Below are 22,580 nucleotides of genomic sequence, written 5' to 3' on the forward strand. Positions count from 1 at the left end.
ATTAAATTGTAGTGATGAAGTGCAAAATTAATATGCTGTAGTGAAATACTCCGCAAGTGGGTTTTCTGAAATATATATGGGGTTGCACTAATGAAATCCAGCAGCTTTTATGACTAGAAGGTAATCCACCTGTTCATCCAATGCAGATGAATGTAGAAAATTTCATTATGGGAAGGCAAGCACCTTCCTCAGTCAGCCAGAGCTGCTCCTCTTGCTGATGAGGGCTCTCTCTGGATTTGAGAGGTTTCAAAGAGAGGGGAGACTGCAAGCCAGTGGGGCTGGAGGAAAGAGGTCAGATCCTGCATCCTTTCCTGAAGACACCAGTATGATTATTAGTTAATACAGGAGTGTTGCTATAGTTCTTACGGTACCATCTCATGGGATGTGGTCTCCTGATTATCTAATATAGGGTCAGTATTTGCAAGCCTGCTTAAAGCTTTAAATAACAACAGGCTGTGAAGGCAGAAATATTAATGAGGAAAACTGGAACAGGATGGATTGTAAGCAGTGGTGCTAGAGAGCAGAAGGTGACTCTCTAGGGTTCAGGTGCGGCAGAGAAAGCTCTTGAATTCTCATTAGGAGTGTGTGGCAGAAAGGAAAGGAACTGCTGCATATTTAGACATGGAAACAAAATTTAAGTTTCACCCAACAGAATGGTTGAGATCTGTCTCATCTAAGTTGGCAACTTGGAAGCATGTGCTTTCTTTTGTATCATCCTTTAGAGTGAGAGAAGAGAAGCTGAAGTTGAGTCAGTAAATCACTGGGGATGTTTCATCTTTGACAGGAAACAAGAGTAAAAGTACCTAAATTACACCAGTCTTTCTCTGCCACCTGTAAGCCTGGAGAGACTGGTTCAAATGACTGTGTCTGCATGGGAGACATCTACAGTTAAGTGAGATGCATCCCACCCCAAGCCCTGGGAAGCAGTACAGAACTTGAGGGCACAGTGTCTGACACCACACAAAAAATAACATTTGCAGTTATCTTTTCAGGATTCTTCTCCCAGTAACTACCCAGAAATTTGGGAACTTTTGCAGTGGCAACATGCCACTGGTACCAAGTCTTGGTAATGTCACTAGGATCTTCTTTGACACTGGCAGGAATCCTGTAGGCTGTTGTGTTGTCCTGAAGGCAGATCTGAGAAACCGACTGTTGGAAAACCAAGAAATTCCTGGTAAAGCTCGGAAAGACTCCATGAAGTGTGAAGCTGAGGATGTCCTGAAATTAGTGCAGTGTAGCAAGGAGACCACCTGCTCTTAGACCCAGTGGTACAAGTCCCAAATCACAGTGTTGGCTGTGGGTGGGGTTATTTCTGTATCTTCCTAGTGGAGAAAAATGAGTCCCACTGGTAGTTTCCAGGGAGGCTCTGCCAGAGAGAGCAGCAGAGCAGACTCACTGACCTCCTGGCCCTCCTTCCAGCTGTTTCTATTCTAATAAACTTGCAGAATCATGTCCACCAGTCTCCTGGGCTTGGATGAGCCCTGTAACTTGTTTATTTACTGGCTGTCCATTATTTATGTGAAAGCAGAAAAGCCAGTCAGTTGGGTATTTTTCTCTCTGTTTTTATTTTAATTCTTTTTCTTGCTCTCTTTTCTTTCTCCTCTCTGTTGGTATCTTTCATCTGCAGTTTGTTTTGACTCTTGATTTCTGAAGTACCCAAAATATAGCAGACAAAATGACAAGCTTCAATTAAATAATGATTAAAAAAAAGCCAACAGAGAGTTGTTATACATTTTTTATGACCTGGAAATCTCCTGAGATATCTTGAGATTGTGGAGATGTTCATGTAACTGGTGGATTGATTTTTAAATTTTTTTTTTTGCCCAGCTTCAAAAGATGTCAGCTGGAAAGAGAAACAACTAAGTGGGAATATGGGACATGACAGTTTTACCTGAAGGGAAAGAAGACTGCACACCTGTTTACAGATAAATAGAGAACACATGATGCTTTTTAGGAATGCACTGTGAAGCTGGCAGTACATGAATGCAGGCGTTTTGTGTGTTACTCTGAACATGGTGAAAGTTGAGTGAACTGGTAAAGAACTTTAACTGCAGAAAGTGCTTGTATCTTATATGACCCTTAATGGCTGAAACTTGTTGCCAAGGTTGTTTTTTTTTTTAGTTGTTGTTGGGGGGTTTTTTGCAGTTTTCGTCAGAGAAGGAGTAGTTAGAGCATTGAGAAGAGCACACACGTTAAGTGAATTTACCCAAGTCCCTTATTTTCTAAATGAAAAGCTTTTACACAGGAATTTTCTAACTTCTCCCAGAGCCCCACAGACCGGGGCAGGGGGAGGAAGGAGGCAAAGTCTTGAGCACTGAGCACTTGTTCTTGGGCCGCCCGTGCAAGGGGCATTGCTGGGGGGGTGGTGCAGTGGGGTCCTGTACAAGGGGAAGTGCAAGGGGGGTGGTGCTTTGGGGTCCCTTGCGAAGGGCAGTGTAAGGAGGGTGGTGTCTTGGGGTCCTGTGCAAGGGGGAGTTCAAGGAGGATGTTGCATTGGGGTCCCGTGCAAAGGTCATTGCTGGGGGGATGCTGCAATGGGGTCCCTTGCGAAGGGCAGTGTAAGGAGGTTGGTGCTTTGGGGTCCCTTGCGAAGGGCGGTGCAACGGGGGTGGTGCAGTGGGGTCCCGTGCAAGGGGCAGTCAGTGTAAGGAGGGTGGTGCCTTGGGGTCCCGTGCAAGGGGCAGTGCAAGGGGGATGGTGCAATGGGGTCCCGTGCAAGGGGCAGTGCCGGGGGTGGCCGGGCTGTTCCCGGGCTGTCCATCAGGCGGCGCCGCAGCCCCACGGCTGAGCCGGCGGCGGGCGGTGCGGTGCTGGGAGGGCAGGGGGCGGCCGGGGCTCTTTTGGATGTCTGGGGTGAGGTGCTGGCATCAGGTCATTCCTGAATTGCAGAGAGACGTTATCCGCCCCAGAAAAATGAAAAGGCAGCGGAAAGAGGGATTTGCAGTTTAGATGCGGGGCTGCGAGAGGAGCGGGGGGCAGCGGGTGCCCCTAGCACTCAGCTTCACTGCAGGAATCTGTCCCCGGCGTGCCCTGCAGAGGAGAGATTTCTGCTGGTCTCAGTCACACCAAGCTCACCTTACCAAGGGGTCTGGCCATTAGGCGACACAGAGATGCAAATATTTCCCCATCAAAACTGCGTGTTGATGCCTACCTGTTACTTTCCTTCATTTCCCTTTCCAACTCTGGTGTTAAGTTAGTGATTTTTCCTTTGGTGAATGGAAATGAGGACACTATTGTGGGTAGGAGCTGCAGTAGACACTTCCATGGATCTACTGGGGCAAGGAGGGGAATGTGCTCGAGTTCCCAACTCAGTTACTCAGTGATTCTGTCAAACCAGGGTATCATGTCCTTTCCCAAGATGGGGACACAACATTATCCTTGTCTTGATAGCCTCAGTCTCTGCAGTCATCCATATTTTGCCTCTTGATCAAGTTTTGAAATCAATTTTTGTTCTACAGCATACCTCAGAAGGAATCCCCTGCCCTTCCAAGGCACTCTCTTCACCACAGGGCACCCACAGACAGCATCCCACAGTGACTGAGCACCTCCACGGTGCTCTGGAAGGAGGCAGAGCAGGCATGCTGAGGCCCAGGAGCTCCCTGTGCCTCGAGTGGGCTGCATAGGGTAAAATGCTATTACAGGATATCTTCTGCAAGTGACAGCAGCTTAATTGCATGCTGGGTGAGGCTGGAATGCTTTATGCCTCTGACAGCACTTTAGGACACCGTATTTTCATCCTTCCTCAGATTTTACCTCCCGTGGTCAATGCTGCTGCTCCCTCAGGCAAGGCAATTCCTGTGCCAGTACTGCTCCATTTATAGGGCACCTGCAGGGAGGACACAGGAGGGCATCTTCCTCCTCCCCTGCCCTGTACAGGAGGTGTCCACTGGTGGTGTGCCTCCCAAGAAAGGAGGGATGCAATGCGGCATCTTTTCCTGGCTTCTTGTGAGCACTGGGCTCGGCTTGCATTTCAGAAACTGTGGGACTGACTCAGGGATTGCATTTGCACTTTATAATTAAGCACAAATTCCAGCACAACCATCATGTGCCTACTCTTTTCCCTGGGCAGAAATACCTGCTTCTCTTTTGTAAATGCTATATAAATCCCCTCAGAAGCCCTGCCTATGCACTGGCTTCTAGATGATTCCTTGTGGCAGAGAATTTGCCTTGGAGTTCAGGCTGCAGGGCTGGGTACCCCTCTTTGATGTTCCTTGATTTTCAGATACCAGCCATAGTGAATAGCTTTGAAATTTTTACCAAGACAAAACTCCCTTTTGCCTTGAAGAGGACATCAAGCCTTGGGCATGAATTCACAACCACTTGCAGTAGAAAGAGCTTATTCTTGTTTGTGTCAGGTTGGTCTGGTTGGTTGGTTTTCAGATTGAGCCAAATGGTTATTAAAATGGATGGTGCTCCTGTTCTGGCAAGCTGTCACTTCACAGTGCTCCCAGTTCTCTCACGAGTGTGCTTTCCCAGCCCGCCTCCCCGGCTCCAGGGGCCGAAGATAAGCCAGCAGAAAATGTTTTCTCTAGCCAAGTGTTTGTCTGAAGTGTCCCAGCTACTCTGGAATGATTATCATCTTCTCTCTTTATACCTTTTCTGTGTTTGCATGTTCCCCTCCCATCTGAAATAGAACGATAAAAGTATTTTCGATGAAAAGAAAGCCACATATGGCATCAGATTGTTGCACTATGAGCACCACCCTTTACTCTCTGTGGGTGTGTGATAAGCAAGGGTGTCACTTAGGGTGCAAATAACAAGGCAGGACATCAGACACACTTAACATCTTGAAGATGAAGAAGGGCCAAGCACACACATCCTTCCACCTCATCCCAATGCTCTGTTTTGCTTTTATATAAATGAACATCACTGTGTGAGTACCACCAGTAAGGGACCCCGCAGGTACTGGTGTAATGTCTCAGCATACCCTGGTCCATGTTACTTACAGGGACAGTAAGAGCCTGTCAGGGAGCAAGGAAAACCATATGACCAGGGGCTTGGGTGAGGCAGGGCTGCAGCATTAGTGCCCGTGGGTGCAGCAGTCTGGCAAATGGTGCAGCAGCACTGGGAAGGGCAGGCAGTGATTCTCTCTCTCCTCCTGAGAATTACTGGTGGGGTTAGGCAGTGCATGCTGCTTACACCCCAGCCCAGGGACACGGCCTCCCGTGATCTCTTGCCAGCTTCACAGTTGGATTGAGCACGTTATTTGGGTGTGAGAGAGAGACTTGGCAGTGGTGGAATAAGAGACAAAATGTGTACCTGTGGAAGTGGCCCACTTGTGTTGGAAGGAGGGATGCAGGGGACATCCTTAGCCCACACCTGGCAGGGCAGGAACAGGGCATAGGCAAAGAGGATTTAGTCTGACCTTGCACACAGTGTGGATGTCTTTTTTTTCCTAATTGGCCATTTCCCTCTATTGCAGGTAGGGAACCAGGCTAAATAGGTTAGTGGCCTCATTTGGTTATGATAACCTTAGTGTTTCTGGGGTGGTTAGGTACTGCCTGCAGCTGGTAAGGAAATGAGGGTCAGAAATAGCACAGGAGTCAGCAGACCGCTGGCTCCTACACCCACCAAGAGGGTTTTGATTTGGGAGACTGTATCTTCCTCCTTCTGCCATGAGGGAACATTTGCCTTAGTAGCAGCAGGCTGGAACCATTGACTCATTCAGGATGGGAAATTAGGCTTATAGCTAAAGGTCAACTTGTTTATTTAGTAGTCTCCCATAATGGCAAGGGATTTTTTAGTTGTGCAGCTCTTGCAGATGTCCTGAGCAAGCAGTGACCCAGACAAACCCTGTCCCCACTACGTGGTCTGCCAAGCAGAGCTACGTGTGCAAGAGTGGTGCAAGGCAGGGACTCCTTGTAATTGGCAAGTCCTGGACTCCTTGTAATTGGCAAGCCATGGTCTCCTTTGCCATGGGGTGGGAAAGAGCTGGTTATTGCAGGTGGCTGGCAAGGTCCCCTCTGTTCCTGTTTGTCCAGTAGCCCTCAGCACTCCTTACAGAGTGTTATTGTACCCATTCAGCCAGGTTGCAGGACCTGGGTACCCAGGGCAGAGGCCTCAGAGAATATTTTTTTTGCTAGAAGGTAGAGTTGACCAAAACAAAAGGCTGCTGGGGGCAATACATCTTCTGAATTAATCACCTGAAAGAGCATGTTTCTGTCAACAGGAAATAAAACCAGCACCACAAACAAAATATCCCATTTTTCCTAGGACCTAGGGTAAAAGACAATGCATGTCACTTGCAAAAATACTCTGTGGCCTTTGGTTCTGCAGATAGAGATGGGGATTAAGCCTTTAGCCATCAAAGAGATTATCTTGTCAATGTTTGTGAACATTGTTTTAGTCTGTAAGTGTGGTCCAGTCGAGAACATATCCCTGTAAAACTGGAGTATGGCTATTACAAGATTCATTTCTTCCAGTGGCACCCATCTGAATGCTGGTCAGCTTAGAAGTAAAAAAAATATAAATATTTCTTTAAGTGCTATTGCTGTAACTTAACTATTGCTTCAACACTTCACTTCATGAAACTTATATGAACATTAAGTTTGTTCTGCAGTTTGCATCCCCTCCAAGTAACCAAGCCTGCAAGCAGGAATGACCAGGGAATTGCAGCAGGGCTGTGGGAGGCAGAGCCCACTCCCCTCCTCCAGCTGCACAGCTCCCAGGGATTCTTGTTTGCATACCTAATGCCACACTTCTGCAGGGGTGGTTTGAATAAGAATGTGTAAGTTCTTAAAGTCACTGTTCTGATCTTAGTTGCAGCATAAGGGTTTGGTGTAAAGCATATCTCACCTGCCCCTGAAATCATGCTAAATGGTTAGTCTGCTGTGAACACAGCTAGGTGTGGGGTTAGGCTCTGTGCCTGTGGTTTGGGACTCTGCCCAGACTTAGCCACAAAGTCTTAATCTAGATTTGCCTCTTTTTCTGTTTTCTCCCCTTCTAATTTTTGCCTAGTACAGGTTTTGGCTGGCTGTCCAAGATCTCAAGAAACAACCTCTCCAGGACGTAACCACCAGAGTGGAGGAAATCTGGCAAGAGTTTCTAGCTCCTGGGGCCCAAAGTGCTATCAACCTGGATTCCCACAGCTATGAGAAAACAAGCCAAAATGTCAAAGACCCAGGGAGATATACATATGAAGATGCACAGGTTTGCTTTTTGTTTTCTGGAATTACTGCTAATAGAACTCTCAGTTGTACTGTGCTGTTCCACTATCATGTTGTCACTGCTCACTTGAAGGAGAAGGAGATGCACAGTTTGAAGTGGCTTTGAGGATATCTGTTCAAGCTGGGTAAATGATATTTTCTTTGAATCTATCAGTTATAGCAGGCTAATGCTCCTCTGGGAACAAATGTTCTAAAATATACAAGTCTGCAAGGAGCAGTGAGCTGGAGCCATGTCTCAGAGAAAGCAAAGAAAAGATGAAAGAGTGCTATAAAGTTCAATTTGGCTCTTTGTACTCCCAGTCACCAGAGTCTGGCATAGTTACAGAATGGCTGATATGATATAAAAATCCTGGTTATTATACTTTTAAAATAATTTATTTCTAGCTAATTACCCTCCTGGCCAAACCACAACTGCATCCGCTCCCTGAAGCCCTGCTAGAAACTTGCCCACCAGCCCATACCTCAGAGAAATGAGAGGACAGTATGCAATGCAGTGAGCTTAATCCTTCTTTCCTAAGGGCTCCAGATTTATCAGGGAAATTTTACAGATAAACTGTACACAGAAGATGCCTTTAGGAAAGCAGATAATTTGAGAAAAATTGCTATGAGCAAGGATAAAGCTGCATAACCTTCTGGGAAACTGAAAATATCATTTTATAAAGGCTAAAAAAAAAAAAAAAAAAAAAAAAGGAAGAAGGAATCATTTGGCAAATATTACCAGGGACACAATTAAAAGTTATTCTCCTCATAAGCATTTTTATCAAAGGCATATAGTAAAACCAACAGTAAATGGAAAGAATCCCTGTTCTTATATTTTCTTTAAATTGGCATTCAAAGGCAGTTCTTCAAAATACTCCACTAACAAAATATTTGTGTCTCAGGGGAGATGTTGTGGACCACTTATACAAGGTTAGGCAATGAATTTTTCAAACCAGCATCAAATGCTGTATTTTCCTGAATGCAGTCTTGCTCCTTGGGGCCAGCATAGAAGGAATGTACGCAAAGTTTCAAGGAAATCCCCTGCGAATATCAGGCAACTTGAAAGTTCTTTTTAAAGCTGAGAAACATGCAAGTATGAAGACATGCCAGCTAAGATGTATTTTTGCTTTGCAGTTATAGTGAACAAGGACCTCTGCAAATTTTCATCACCTGAAAAAAATAACGATGGCTAAATGCAGGCTAAAGAAGATAGGTGAATAACAGGGGAATTGATTCAGTTGATAAGTAGAAGTAGTGAGAATAAGATGGATGTTTAGACAATGAGTATTTAATCAGAAGAAGACACAGAAGATTTAGGCTCGAACTGATCAGTTCACAATGTAATTGCCATTCAAAGGGGAGCTGATGAAATCAAGCCAGAGCTCTTGCAGTTAGACTGCAATTTTAGCTCCATGGGTTAATTTTGAGTCTGAGGATTTTTATGTTGACAGATGTCCTTAATTCATCTGCTTTGGTTTAAGGTCACAGAAGTATGAGGCAAAGGTAGACCTTCAGGCCCAGCTATGGTCTTCTTGGAGACTGAACCTGTACCAAAAGAGGACAGGGCAATGGGGAAGGGGAACCCAGTTATCTTCTTGTGCAGTGAACTTCTGGTAGCTCTCCAAAGGCCAAGCAGGCTGTGTCTGACTGCTTGACCAGATGGCTAAGAAGACTGTCTAACAAAAGCAGGGAGAGACAGAACACTGCTGAAAGCATAGTGCCTGGTGAAGCTGGAGCAATGTTGGTTTTTACTTGCTCATCCTGGAGAAAGGACACTTTTGTTTGCACGTCTACTTCATGGGAGCCAATGTAGGTCCCCCAAGTGCACTGTGAGTCTCCCAGGTGTTGTCTTGGCATATCTCCTATCTCAGGGGCTCTGTTGTCCACATATCTGCAGCAGATGGTAGAGCAGCTGCCTTATCTCTGCACCCTGGCACCAGTAGCCCATGTGAGATCCCACACATCCCACATTCCTAGGGACTCAACCAGACACAAACAGTCAAAACACCCCACTGTGGGAGGGAGAATATGAGCGTTGTCCTGTCCTGTGTAGCTTTAGCACAAAGAGGAAAACAACTGAAATGTCCTTGTAAATAGGGAACAAGAAAAAATTCAGTTTACTGAACAGCACATTCTTTGCATGCCTGTAGCTCTGAGGCACTAAAACTAAGAGGAAAGAAAAGGGTTGAGTGAACTGAGAAAATGAAATTGCTACTCCTGGTGTGGAAAAATAGAGGGTGATGTGGCATTGTGGGCCTTACACTGACTTTGGAGACCCTCAAAATGACAGTTCTGTATAAAAACTGCTGGGAATGAACACATTGCTGTACTTAGGACTGGGAAGATGTAGCAGAGAACAGTGTACTTCAGGCTACTGAATGCCTTACAACCATGAGTTGAAAGCAAAGCCACATCTGTTATCAGGTGCTTAAGACAGGGTATGTGGATGTGCTCCTTTTCACAACCTTGGCTCCCAGCCCCAAACAGCTTCTTCAGATGCTCCAGATTGATCTAGTAAGACAAGTGACCTAGAAAAAAAAAAAAAAAAAAAAAGAGGGAGAAAATAGGGCTCCCAAAAAACATGCCTCTCAAATAAGGACCTCTTTGTCCCAAGGCCACTCATAGTCTGAAGGCAAATGATTCCTTTATTTAAGAAAAATGACACTCAACATCTTGCCTTCAAACATCCTCTGAGGGCTCCTAGTCCAAACCTGAATTTGGTGGTAATTTATTATTTCAGTTAGAGCTCTCTCTCCCATGGGTTCCCATCTCACAGAATTAAGGGTTTTGCCATTTTCCTGCTCCCAGCATAAGATCTTTGCCCTGTTGTGTGTCTGTCACTGCTGCTGCTGCACTTTGCAGTCCTGCACCTCTCTGCTGGCACAGAGCCACCTTCTCTTGCTGCATCTCCTGTCTGTGCCCTTGGCCACCCTGTGCCCACTCAGCCTGTTCTGTGCCTCCTCAGCCTCTGCTCACCTTGCTCAGCCATCTAGTTTGCTGGTGTCCCCATCCTCGAGTGGCACAGCCTCTGCTCCAGCCTCTCTCCTGATCATCAGCTCTGCCAGATGTCTTGATCTGCAGCACCTTTTGTGATTTTAGTGCTGGGCCCCTCCAGAGGCGAGCCTACCAATTTAGCTGATTATTTTCTGCTCTTAAACAACCGACCCCTGAGTAAAATATTATGATTATCAAACCATTTTCACTGGGGAGTAAAGCAGCTTTTAATACAAGGGACACTGTTGGGAAAGGTCAGTTCAATTAAAGAGTGAACTACTTAGCAGGATGTAAGCTCCCACGGGAGTTCCCAGCATCATTGAACAGCCAGTGTGGGGCCCTGCAACATGAGGCAGGCACAGCCAGCTCTGGAAAGTAAATAAGTTTGGGTCCATCCAAATGGCCTCTTTCAGCTAACGAAGCTCCTGACAGCCAAAGGAGTTTGTCTTGAACTGGGGAACCCAGATCTGAGTGTGGCAATTATCTGTACAGCACGTTATTAGTTTTAAACAATTTTCTCCCACCTTCAAGCATCTCCTTGCTTCCCCTGAAATGCCCTTCTGCCTCCAGCAAGTCTTTAATCCCACCCCAGCCCCTTGGCATGGGGAAAGAGTAGCAGAAGAATGTGTTGTGTATCCTGATAGTAATGCTTGTTTGTAGGGGCATTTGCTGCTAAGCTTCAGAGCCAGGTGTGTTAAAGTAAGGTACAAAGTAGTTGTCTTTAGAATTACTTTCCTGCTTGCTTTGTTTATTTTTCTTCTTTAATAAGTAAAAGTTTTTTAGATTGACATTCCTTTACAGGAACTAATCAGCTATTGTTTCTGTGAAGATGATTCAGGGAAATTCAGTCCTAATCCTGGCTCAGTTAGGGATTTTAACTGTGCTGGGCAGATCCTTAGCTAATTCCAGAGCAGATTTAGACCATAATGCCAAACTCCAGGCTGCTCAAACCAGAAGTGTACCTGGCCCAGATTTGCACTCACTTCATGCTCTCAGATGCCTCAGGTGTTGGTTCAGTTTGTTCTGGACTGTGATAGAGGTAAGAGCCCTTGCAGGATTCATCAGTGATCAGTCCTCAGTTTGTGTTCTGGTCCCATCAGGAAGCTGGGAGCGTTGACAGAACTTGACAGAATCCTGTTGAATTCAAAACCAAATTCCAAATGTAAGCAAGTGGAATGTAATTTTCTACCAAGAAGGTTGAAATGAGGAGTGACCATTCTCCCACTGACTTTGTCTTCTCAAGCGTTCATTGGGTGATAGAGCAACGTATGCCTCGTGCCTATTCACTCCTTTTGTAGGTCTTGAGCAAAATCACAGCATGGAAGGAGAACATGAAAATAATCATTCATTGTGCTTCTGCATCACCTTTCATGTAAGAACTTGAAGAAATGTTATTCCTATTTTCTTAAGCTTCCACCCAGTCACCTCAGTTGCAGGCAGGTCTGTAAAGGAGAGTGACTGAGGATGATGAATTGGGGCAACAGCAAAGCAGCTGTGGTTGGCATTGCAGGCAGGCAGCAAAAGGGCACTGGGCAGACACAGGTCCTCTTCCTTAAAGGGGGATGAAGTCCATCTCAGGCAGTGCTGCTCAGAGACCTGGCACATGCACAGTGAGGAGCTGAAAGCACTGCAGTGCTGCATCTGTATGAATACATGGGTGGTGCCCAGGCCACCTGAAGGATTTTGACAACCTGGACCTTCCTGTGGAGAACAGGAACTTCACAGAGACTTGATTCTTATTCTCTTCTCCTCCTTTGGCTCTGATTCTGTGGGAATGGGGGAGAAAATTCTTCCTTACATTGCACCTCCAGTTGCTTTTCTGTTTGTGGGTTATGGTGACTGTAGAAACAGTCTTTGCAGGAAGCCTCACTCCTGCTGTGCATTTGTTACACATGCAAACAAAAATGCAAGCTCCTTCCCACGTGGATTTTACAAAACAACCTACAGCCAAACAGAATCTTGAACCAAGAGCCCCCCAAATAAATCCAGAAGAGCAATTAGGTGTCTGGAGCAAAAATAGGAACGTGATGGTGGAGGCTTGTGCTGGTGTGTCTGTTGCTGCACAAAGCAGGTGACAAAAGACTGGAAACAGAGGTCTGCACAGGAGCAGAGGGTCGTTACTTTCCTGGGATTTTTCTTTTTTTTTTAATGTACATACATGTCAGAAAGTACTTCTTTTATTCTTTGCCTCTTGTTTTAATTTGTGGTCTGGTAGTCATGTTATATGAGAAACATCTAGCAGTCAGTCTTTGTCATGATGTTGCCTTTCTGCCTCTGAAGGTGTCAGGGATCAAACAACTGTCTAAGCTAATGCCTCTCTGTTACAGACATGCAGAAAAAGGGAAAAAGTCAGGAGTGAGATCTGTCCTTGCACATGCAGTGACAGAAGACAGCACATCTCTCCAAGTGAAAGATCAGGAGAATGGGGTGACAAGAACCATCAGCATATTCCCACAGGACAATGGTCTGCCTGTTATTCAGTGTGTTGATCCTGCCAAGGTGGCTAGAACCATGTGCATGAGCAGTAACAGTGCCTCACGTGACAGACATTTCCTAATTCCAAAAAATACCTTTCAATGGATCACATGGGAAAGTCTCTGCCTTGCTTAAAAATTGTGTTCAGCACTCAGACTCTGGGGCTCTTGTGCCAGGAGTGTACAAATGTAAGAAACAACTGCTTGTCAAATCCAGAGCAAGAGCATTTCCTCTTTGTGTGAAAGTCAGGAAGCAGATGATACTGTTCTTTTTCTGTTTCTCCCAAGCAGGGAGTGCAGGTTCTTGCAGTTGCATCCCTTTCTACCCAAGAAGCCAGGACTCCCCTTCTCATGGATGAGGGGTGGGTGTTCTTACAGATGACAAAATTCCATCACTGCCAAACTCACATGCTGCAGGAACACTGCAGTCTAATTTTTGTAAGGGTTTGTTATCCCTTCATGTGTTCATCCTCATAATTAAATATATATATATATATCTATATATCCACGGAGAGATTTATCAACAATACATTTCAATCCTGTGCTATGTGGATGGGGTTCATCAGCAATTGGATAAAAGATTTGATATGCATTTGTACCATAGACTCCAAGAGATTGAACTCAATCACTTAAAGGCAGTCCAAGGTGACAGAGCAGTAGATACCCTGCTGCCAAAATGTTGATGGGTTGTGGAAGGCTGTTTATGTATCCTGTATTCTCCAGGCAGGCATCAAGCAGAGCTGGTGGTTCCCATCTCAGCACAGCCACCTTTACTCAGAAGCTGTATGCTCCTTGTTTCTGCATCCTGCTATATCACCTATGGGACACAGACTGCCCCAGTGCAACAGAACTTCATTTCTGCTCTGTCAGGGATTCTGCCTGTTCCTCTTCATGGCACAATTCTTTTTGACAGGATTTTCAGCAGGGAAAGCAGAAAGCTGCAGATAGCCCTGCAAGCGTCAGGCTGTTGGCCAAAAAGTTGAGTAGTTTCATCTTATGGCTGTACCACAGCATATATGAGTGCAAAAAAGCCATCTTCCTTGATATTTTATTGTTTGGAAAAGAGATGCCAGTCTTCCAAATGCTACACTGGGTTGTCCCCTCCTCCTCCCAGGCAAAACCTGTTCACTTGGGCTTTCTGCCAGTAGCCAGGATTTGGCCCATATTGAGAGAATCAGCCTCTTAGCCATGATCATTGTTCTCAAAACCTAAAGCTGCTCATATGGCGTTAGACTCCCGGCAGCCCACTCTTGACTCCCAGGATAGCCCTTGCTATATTTAGGACTAAATCCTCCTGCAGTACCAGGCTGACCCCTTAACTGCTCAGCACTCGACAGCCCTTTGCCTCTGTTGTCCTCTGCACCACAGACCCCCTGGCAGCTCTGCCTTCCCATTTGTGTGTTTGAAGGCATGAAACAAACCAGTTGTCTCCTCAATTAACAGAGAAGCCAGAGCTAAATTTCTGTGTTACTTTTATCAATGCACTTGCCCACAAAAGATTTACATTGTGTTTCTAACTGTGTATCTACAGGGCTAAACAAAGGATTTCTCTGTATTACTCAAAATGAGCTCTCCTTGCTTACAGTTATCCCTCCTGCTAAAGCTCTCCCTTACGTTCCTGTGCCTTCACCCAGTGTAATTTCATTTGTGGCCTGAAAGGAGGTTTTATGCGTTTTTAGTTTAGCAAGGAGGTTACTCTATATTACAGTATAATTATTCATCTTTTTTTTTTTTTTTTTCCTTAGTAACAAAAACAACTTGGTAGAGTGAGAAGAAAATGCACTCGCTAAAACAGTAGGTGTAAATTATTGTGTCACTTAAATAACTTCAGAGTGGCCAAAAAGAGATTGCTCGGATTTTCCAGAGTAATTCGCTCTCAGGCCAAGCCCCTTATGTGCCATTTACTAACCTGAAACATTTATTTTCTAAACTATACATCAGAGAAAGCCCAGCACTCCCACAGCAGCCAGAGCACCCATTTACTCCCCACGCTGCTAGATGGCTGTAGTGCCAGGAGCTGGTGAAGCTGCAGAAATGGGCCTCTCCCTGGGTGATGCACACATACTGCTCAAACCCAGTGGTACATCAGTGTTGAGAAGACTTAAAATCCTAAATTCAGGGACCAGAATAAGCAGACCCAGAGGTGTTCTTAATGGGGATTTGAAGACTTAAAGGGGAACTGGCATAAAAACCCTGTGTTTCCCTGCCTCCTCCTATCCCTTCTGGTGTTTTCTCATTAGGTTCAGTCAGGAGATGTGTGAAGGTCTTTTCTTCAGCAGCTTCTTCACTGCTTGCCTCATCTCAGCTGTGTCTGCTACCAGAGCTTCCAGAGCTGATGTAGCATTTTTTGCTACTTCTAAAGTGTCTTTCAGTGCTGCTAGTTAGGCAGAATGGCAACTGGTCATAATTGCTCCTAAAAACTGTTGCATTCAGTAGTGGCACAGGTAATTGCTAAAGAGGACTTCCTTTGGCATAGACTTTTTGGAAGATCCTGGTGGTGGTCTGGTAGAGGATGCTGCCATTCAGGATCAACAGAGTGAATAGGGTACATCTCCAGCAGCCCCCAGATAGCAGGTTTTTGCTGACTGCAGTACCCATGCATGCTGGCACAGGGGTTAACCTCACCTCCTCTGCACAGATGTCCATGCAGGGTAAAAGTGCTGACAGCAAGGCACGAGGCTGCTGCCAAGTCAGATTGGAAGGTGCAGCAGTCACACACCGTATGCTCAGAAAAGCATCCCCCTGCTTTCCCCTTCCCCCAGCGTCTTCATGTTATGGAGACAGCTCTTTGAAAAACAGACCCCAGACAGGTCTTCAGCTGGCAGCCCAAATCATCCTTCCAGTGGAGACCACATGGTGTTCACTGAGACACTGAGCTCTTGTGTGCGAATCTGCAGTAAATTTCTCCCCAGTGCCCAGCGTGCAGGTAAAACAAACATTAATATCCATTGTGGTTTGCTGTTACTTATTTAATTTACTGCTTTACCTTGCTTGTGGGCTTTTCTTCTAATGGATTTGTCTGACATTCTGTGAATCTCCCTTGCAGTTGGCCAGAGGGGCAGCTGGTGGTGTTCATGTGCTCGCAATACAAAGGGGTCTCCAAATCATCTCTCACTAATTTAAAGCCAGGTCTGGGTGGAAGGATGAAGGGGTGCTTTAAAAAAATCCTAAAGATGTGAACAGGATATCTAGAACAAGGAGATTTCCAACCAGTTTACAAAGGTCAAAGTGTATCAACATCCATCTATCCATAGTGTAAGCCCTCTGGAATGGGCAAAAAAGGTGCTAAATGGGAAAGCTGTGCTTGAAATGAGCAAAGAATTTGCAATTTCCCTTTTTTCCCCATCATCATCTAAAGCTTACAACTATGTTTAAGGCACAAACAGGGAAAACTTTCATTCAGCAATTTGAAATTTAAGGGCTTTCTGGAATCTTAACTGGTGTTTGAAGGTCATGAGAATATGTTTGGCTTTCACAGCCGCCCGGAAGTCTCAAGTCTGTCACAAGAAGTCACTGTGAGTAAGATACAAGTGGGATTAGAAATGGATATGTTTAACCAACAACACCGCTTTTGTCTCATATACACATTTCAGGGAAAAAGAACCAAGATTTTCTGATAAAAAGAAATGTTCTTAGCAGAGAACACAGTTCCTGAGATCTGCCAGCGCTTGGTGCAAGTCAGGTGGTGTTGTTATTATTTTTCATCAGTCAGGTTTTTTTCCCCACATATTTCTTGGGGGTTCCCAAGGTCCTGCTTGGCTGCCACCCATGCCCCTGTCAGGGTCACTGAGCTCTGACTGCAACAGGAGAAAGAGACCTGGGATCACATTGCAGCACATTGATTTGGAGCAGGTGCAGCTTTGAGACAGTTTCTGCTATCTCAGCCACCTCCCACATTCCCGTCTGGATTGTGATTGCAAACTTCTTTTTTTTTTTTTTCTTCTCCCCCTCACCCCTCTTGTCAAGAAAATTTAAAGAGCTTGTCCTTCATCTCCTTCCAAAGATAAAGCCTATGGAAGGAAAGCAGACGAGAGATGCTGAATCTTATCAGGGTTTATTTCCCTGCACTTACAGTGTCAGCTGTAGCTGGGGTGGGATTTCCTCTTGGTTTCACGTGACTGTAGAAAAAAATTTGCTTGTGATTTACTTGGCTGGTTACTTCTTTTTCTAATTCACAGAAGTGGCAACGTTTCCCTCTCTAAAATGTGCTGTTTGTTCTCCTTTACATCATGCCAGGGCGATGGCAAGTGGAATGGTTATGCTGTCTGAGGTGTAACTCTCATGATAGCAGCCTGGGTGCAGAGCAGATGCTCAGTGGAGCTGCACAGCCCTCAGGCCCACTGCCTAGTTCTTCCCACTACGGAAGAGATGTGATTCAAGTGCCCAAAACACAAAAGGGGGTCTGCCTTTTTATCAAGAAGAGATGCACGCAGGCCCCGTTGCCTCTCTTGCCTTGGTTCGGGATCTGGGAAGCAGCAGTTCTGGGGATGTTTGACAGCAAACCCATTCTGCTTACAGCAGTCTTGTGAGGGAGTTGTTTGCTTCCCAGAGATGAAATCTACTGCAGTTCCAAAAGCAGGTTATTGTGTCACTCTCCATGTTAGACTGACATGTCAAACTGTGCATCCATCCCCTCATGGGAACATCAGCACAGTCAGCACTCAGCAATGCCACGCTGTGTGAGGGGCTAAGTGACCAGTCAGCTCAAAAATCCAGCTTGCCAGGGCTTGCTCACACACGGCAAGCCAGTCCCTTTCTCCACTCAGAGTTGCCACCTCAGTGGTCTGAAACAGCAGCTTGGTGCTCAGAGATAGCTGGCAAGGCTACAGGGGAGACTGGTGGGACACGTGATGCCTGTCAGCTAGCCAGATCTTCACAGGATTTTGTTTTCTTACTGTTCTCTACCTGTTTTTAAAAGCAGGGTACTACCATGCTTAATTGCTGAGCAGTTTTTGTTAGAAGATTGTTCTGAATTTTTATTTTGGTGATGTGTCTCCCTGAAGGATTGCTGCCTTGAGTCTAGAGCAGGGAGCTGGGAGTCTGAGCCCTACCTGGGGAGTAGTACCCAGGAGTGGTTTGGGAGATGCTGCACTGCCAAGATGAAACGTTGCTTCTGCTGTTGTGCAGATGTGACACAGGAACTTTGCATGGCACTTGCAAGGAAATGTCATGGTGATAATTCTAGCCAGACTGATTGCAGTTTAGGAGACTTAATGTCCAGAGCTCCAGCTGCATTGTTAAAAACTGCACAAATAGTGGATTTGCTTTGTATATTCATGGTACTAGTAATAATGTGCTTGTTAATCACAAGCTATAATAAGCAACTTCACAAAACGCAGGGTTCTCTCACCATAAAGATGGGAAGGCTCAAATTTATTGCCAACAGGGTCAGGTATGTCAGGCAGCATGTACATGTATAAAGTCTATCAGTAGAGATGCTGGCTGGTGTAGTGACATGAGGCAACCAGGTGCCACTAATTGCCAGGTAGTGGGCTTGACCTCGTGTTAATCCCACCTGTGCCTGATTAGGGCAGGCCCCTACTGCGCATGAGCAGGATTAGGGGGCCCATAAAAGCTCACACCTGGGGAAGCCAGGGGGCTGGTTTAGCCACCTTGGGAGCAGTAGCACCGATCCAGGCTGGTCAGAGCACCATTCGTGAGATTCTACTGGGACACCTGGTTGGACCTTGGAGCGCCGCACCCATAGAAGAGGTTTGTCTCGCTACAGGCTGGGGTTGGAGGTTTCATTCTTTGGTGAGGCTGTGCTCCCTCTCCACCATGTGATGAAGGGGAGGAGCAAAAGCAGCTGCTCAGTAAAATAAATGAGACACCAGTGGGTTGCATTTATCTCAAGCGAGTTAAAAATCCATGATAGAAGGGGACAAAATGGTTCACACAAGTTGCACAGAGCAGTTAAATCCATGCAGACACCTCTATTGACAGGCCAGTTGTTCAGACTTCCTCAGAAGAATATGCTCAGTTGCTAAACCTCCTGTAGCTTTCAATGTATGTAAGGAATGAGGAGTTACTAAACATCAGCTGTAATTTCTCCCTCGCAAGTTGCATATTTCAGGACATATAGCAAAAAATAGCTTGGTGGTGAAGAGCAGGGTAGGCTAAAGATCAAAACAAATGTCCCAGCCCTGGTGTTTCCTGTGTTGCAGCTGTGTTCTTTGTGTAACAGGGCTGAACACAAACTGCAGTCACAATTTGAGCAGGAACCTTCATGGTGCAGTCTCAGTGGGGATTTTGGCTGCGGCAGTGAGAGCTGTCCTGTGCTGCTGCAAATTGGAAGGCAGCCTTTGCTGACCTGAGCAACTGGCTCAGGCTTCCAGCAGGAACTTCAGAAATGCAGTGCTGTAAAATAAATGACTGGTGTATCAATTGTGCCTCCAGTCCAGGGCTTCTTCAAAGCAAACCCTTTGAATTCTTGCAATTAAGCAGTCAAGTTTGCTTCTGAAGCTACGCGTGTTCCTTCCTTCCCTTATGCCCAGCCTTCTTTCTTCATTAGCATTCAAAGCCTAGGAATAGTTATTCCCTGTTTGATTATATCTTTGGTGAACAGCTGAAAGGTAGCAGTGTTGCTGTTCAGTGATTCCAAGATGTGAAAAAGAAGGGAAAATGCCTCATACCAATTAGCCAACCGCAGTGGCAGTTGGGCTGTGGGTGTGCAATAGTCCTGTTTGTCAGGGAAGGGCTTCAGTTAAGAAGACAGCTTGTGGCTTATTTCATCTCAGGATAGAAGTAATTTTTCCCCCTTCCCACAGCCAGATATTGAGCTTATACTGTTTTAAGGTCAAATGCACAAAGTCTTCTTGACATGAGCAAGAATGATGGATGTTGCTGGCATGTCAGTGGGTTGTATGGTCAGCCAGGCTCTGCTCTGCTTTGTCCTCCCTTGCCTGCAAACAGCTCGTGTGATCTGTGTGTCAATAAAAACCAAATGTTATTTTCCTAAAAATGTTATTTTTGCTTTTCTGAGCAGACCCAGCCATTTGATCAAAGGTAAGGGAACCATTTGGAATCAAAAGGTAGTAAAAAGCCTTAGTGTATTATCTCTCAAAATGTTAATCAAAATACCCCTGCCATTGACTGCCTTACCCCAGCCCCACAGCACCTACCCACACAGCTTAGCACCCTGCATGTACTGGGTGCTGCAGGGGAGCACCACTAAGAGGAGGGAGGCTCTGGAGACCCCTCAGGCCCTTTGCTGTTGGTGGGCTACAGGGTGGCTGCTCCACTTTTTCACCAGTCTCCTCATGGTCCTGGAGAAGGAAGGAAAAAGTCTTTCAGGTATACAGTTAGGTGTTTTTTTTCCCCCCAGGTAATTATGAATAACTCATTAGGAGGATGTGGTGTCTCCTTGAAAGACCTTAAGAGGTAATATGGTAGTCTTTGGATCAACTGAATCCCAAGTTTCTGCCAGTTGAAGTATTTGAGAGAGAGATGATGTTATAAATCCTTTTTCACACCAGAGAAATAGAAACCTTTTGATGACCATGTCTGTGGCATGCATTATTTTCCCTCCTCTTGTCTCAGTTCTTACCTGGCTCATTCTGTCCTGAATAAGTAGAACAAATACCTCACAGCTGGATGTGAAATCTCATGGCAGTGCTGCAGGTGAAAAGTACGAAGCTGTTCCCTACCTTGTGTTTTTCTGCAGCAAGGAAGGGTGACAGTTGCTAAATGGCTTTATACAAGCATTTCTGTTGCAAACTCTTGTGCTATCCTTCAGACAGATAGTGCTGCACAAAAGAGGATTTGCCAGATCTAAAAGCAAGAATGGAAATTAACCACTAAAAATTGCTCCACACTGGGTTGTAGCTCAAAGGATATGTTTGTGCTGTGTTGTAGGAAATCCAGTGGCAGTTATGCTCCTCTTAGGACTACACTGAATAGTGGGAGAATGCTGAATCAAGCAGTTCTTCTGTGTATAGACAGGTCATCACTAATTACCCATAATGGTGAGGATAAGGGAATTCTGCTTGGCTTGTTAACACTGTGAAATAAGCTATGTGACTTCAGACTGGTTTGGCTTTTCTACAATTTCATGTAAAATAGCTTGAGGGCATGAAAGAAAATTTCACGTTGCATAAATCAGTATAGATAAAATTGCTCATTAACTTTGTAAAAGTGCTTCCTTGGGCAAAGTCTAAGAGAAATTTTCAGGGTGCCTGTTTTTCTCTTGACTTCCTTTAGTGCGTTCCCAGTCTTTATTTGGTCAAAGTATTTTGATTTTATTTGCTCGGTATTTGGGATAATATCTATTACAAATCCAGGGATAATGAGGAGAAGAGCTAACTGTGTTAAGGGATTCTCAGCAGGAGAGTAATACTGAGCAAGGAAGCTGGAAAAGGTTAGGCATGAAGTTCTGCTGCAACGAAACACAAGTTTGTAAGTTTGAAGATGCACATAGTAAGTGCTTTCAGAGCAAACTGGTAACAGGAGTTTGACTTGCTAGGAGAAAAAAGACCTTAGGGGAGGGACTCATCTGACACAACTTTATACATCTGAGCTAGTCATACAACCTTCCTGCACAGTCACCAGAGATACAGGCTTTTTCAGGATGTTAACAGGTTGGATTGCTTGAAGTATGTGTCTTAAGTGAAGGTGAAACGTGTCCAAGTACCGGTGCCCATCTGTGAGCAGAAGGGGAGTGTGGGCTTCAAGCATTTCAGAGTGATAAAATGAAACCTGATCTATGGGTGTTTATTCCTTCCTTCTTGAGACACCCCAGTAGTTTCAGCCTGCCTAGGCACCTGCTGATAGTCTGGGGACTCGAGAGGGTTGCAGCCTTTGCAGAATAACTCTGATTACTGAATAATGTGTGCCAGCCTTTGGGGTGAGGGCCTTCTCTTTGTTTTCTGTTCATACAGCCCCAGGCACAGCAGGGTCCTGCCCCGGGATGGACCTCCTGTGCACTGCCACAATACAGATAATCAATAATAGCAGACTTAATTAGGACTTTGATCAGTCTCTCTTCCTTCTAATTCATTGTGTTTTAAATCCGTGTGATGTCTAAATGAGGTTTGATAACAATTCTCTGTCTCTCATTTCCTCCTGTCCCACAGGAGCACATTTACAAGCTGATGAAGAGTGACAGCTACGCACGCTTCCTCCGTTCGAGTGCTTACCAGGACTTATTGCTGGCAAAGAAGAAGGTATCTGTTGGAAAGGATGTGCTTGCATCTCTTAGCACCTCTTGATTCTCGTCTGCTGCTTGCTGCTAGTGTGAAAATGAAAATATTGCTTCCTTCTCTTTCCCCCTGCATTTAAGAAAGGAATGAGATCTTTTGTTTTCCTTGCTGGGGGCACGGGTTATGGCATCTGTGTGCACAGCCTCAACTTGTGTTTTGGGGAAAACATGGTGACCCAAGGTAAAAATGTTATGGAGAAATGTTTGTTTAGCCCAGCTGTTTCCCAGACTCAGTGCAGACAATGAAAATTGCCTCTTTCTCGTGACAAAGATGATGTCTGGTATGAGAAGCAAACCCCATCATTCTGTTCATTATTGGTGCAAATTTCACTCATTCTTGGATTCGCCTGCCTTGCTTCACCATGTGGTCTTCCCTTTGGATGCCTTACCTATAGATCTCCCTGCAGTGATCCCCATGCTTTTCTTCCTTTCCCTTGCTTTTGGCTCCCCGGGGACGTTTTCTTTTCTTTGGAGATGATAAATAATAGTGATCCTTGCAATAATTCCAACCACATTTTCTCACAAGAGAAATGCATGAGCTCTGCCAGCACCATATTTCTGCCAGGACCCCCGAGTTCAGGGCAGCAAAGAAGTGGTTATGTAGAGTTAGGGGAACACCTGCAAAGTGTCCTGTCTTTCTGAGGAGGCTGGGGGTAAGCTGCTAATCTCTGCTTTTGGGGTTGTGCTGAAATGCTCCCTGCACCTCCTGACTTATTCCCATAAGTTTACATGTCTGACCGTGTGCATGTGCATGCATGTATACATGTGTGT

At 45.4% G+C, this 22,580-nt stretch overlaps 1 protein-coding gene across 6 annotated transcripts in view; it reads left to right on the plus strand.

Moving 5' to 3' along the window:
* RGS6 (regulator of G protein signaling 6) overlaps positions 1–22,580 on the plus strand; it is a 260,455-nt gene that overhangs the window by 217,794 nt on the left and 20,081 nt on the right. For all 6 annotated transcript variants that reach the window (XR_011726030.1, XM_071744548.1, XM_071744551.1 and 3 more), the window contains 2 exons: positions 6,963–7,149; positions 21,685–21,774. Coding sequence is in view for 5 of the 6 variants with exons in the window: in XM_071744548.1 (XP_071600649.1) it covers positions 6,963–7,149; positions 21,685–21,774 (277 nt within the window). In the remaining variant the exon portion in view is untranslated. The remainder of the gene's footprint in view (positions 1–6,962; positions 7,150–21,684; positions 21,775–22,580) is intronic.

The sequence above is a fragment of the Heliangelus exortis genome, chromosome 5 (assembly GCF_036169615.1).
Source record: "Heliangelus exortis chromosome 5, bHelExo1.hap1, whole genome shotgun sequence".
Taxonomy (NCBI): Eukaryota; Metazoa; Chordata; class Aves; order Apodiformes; family Trochilidae; genus Heliangelus; species Heliangelus exortis.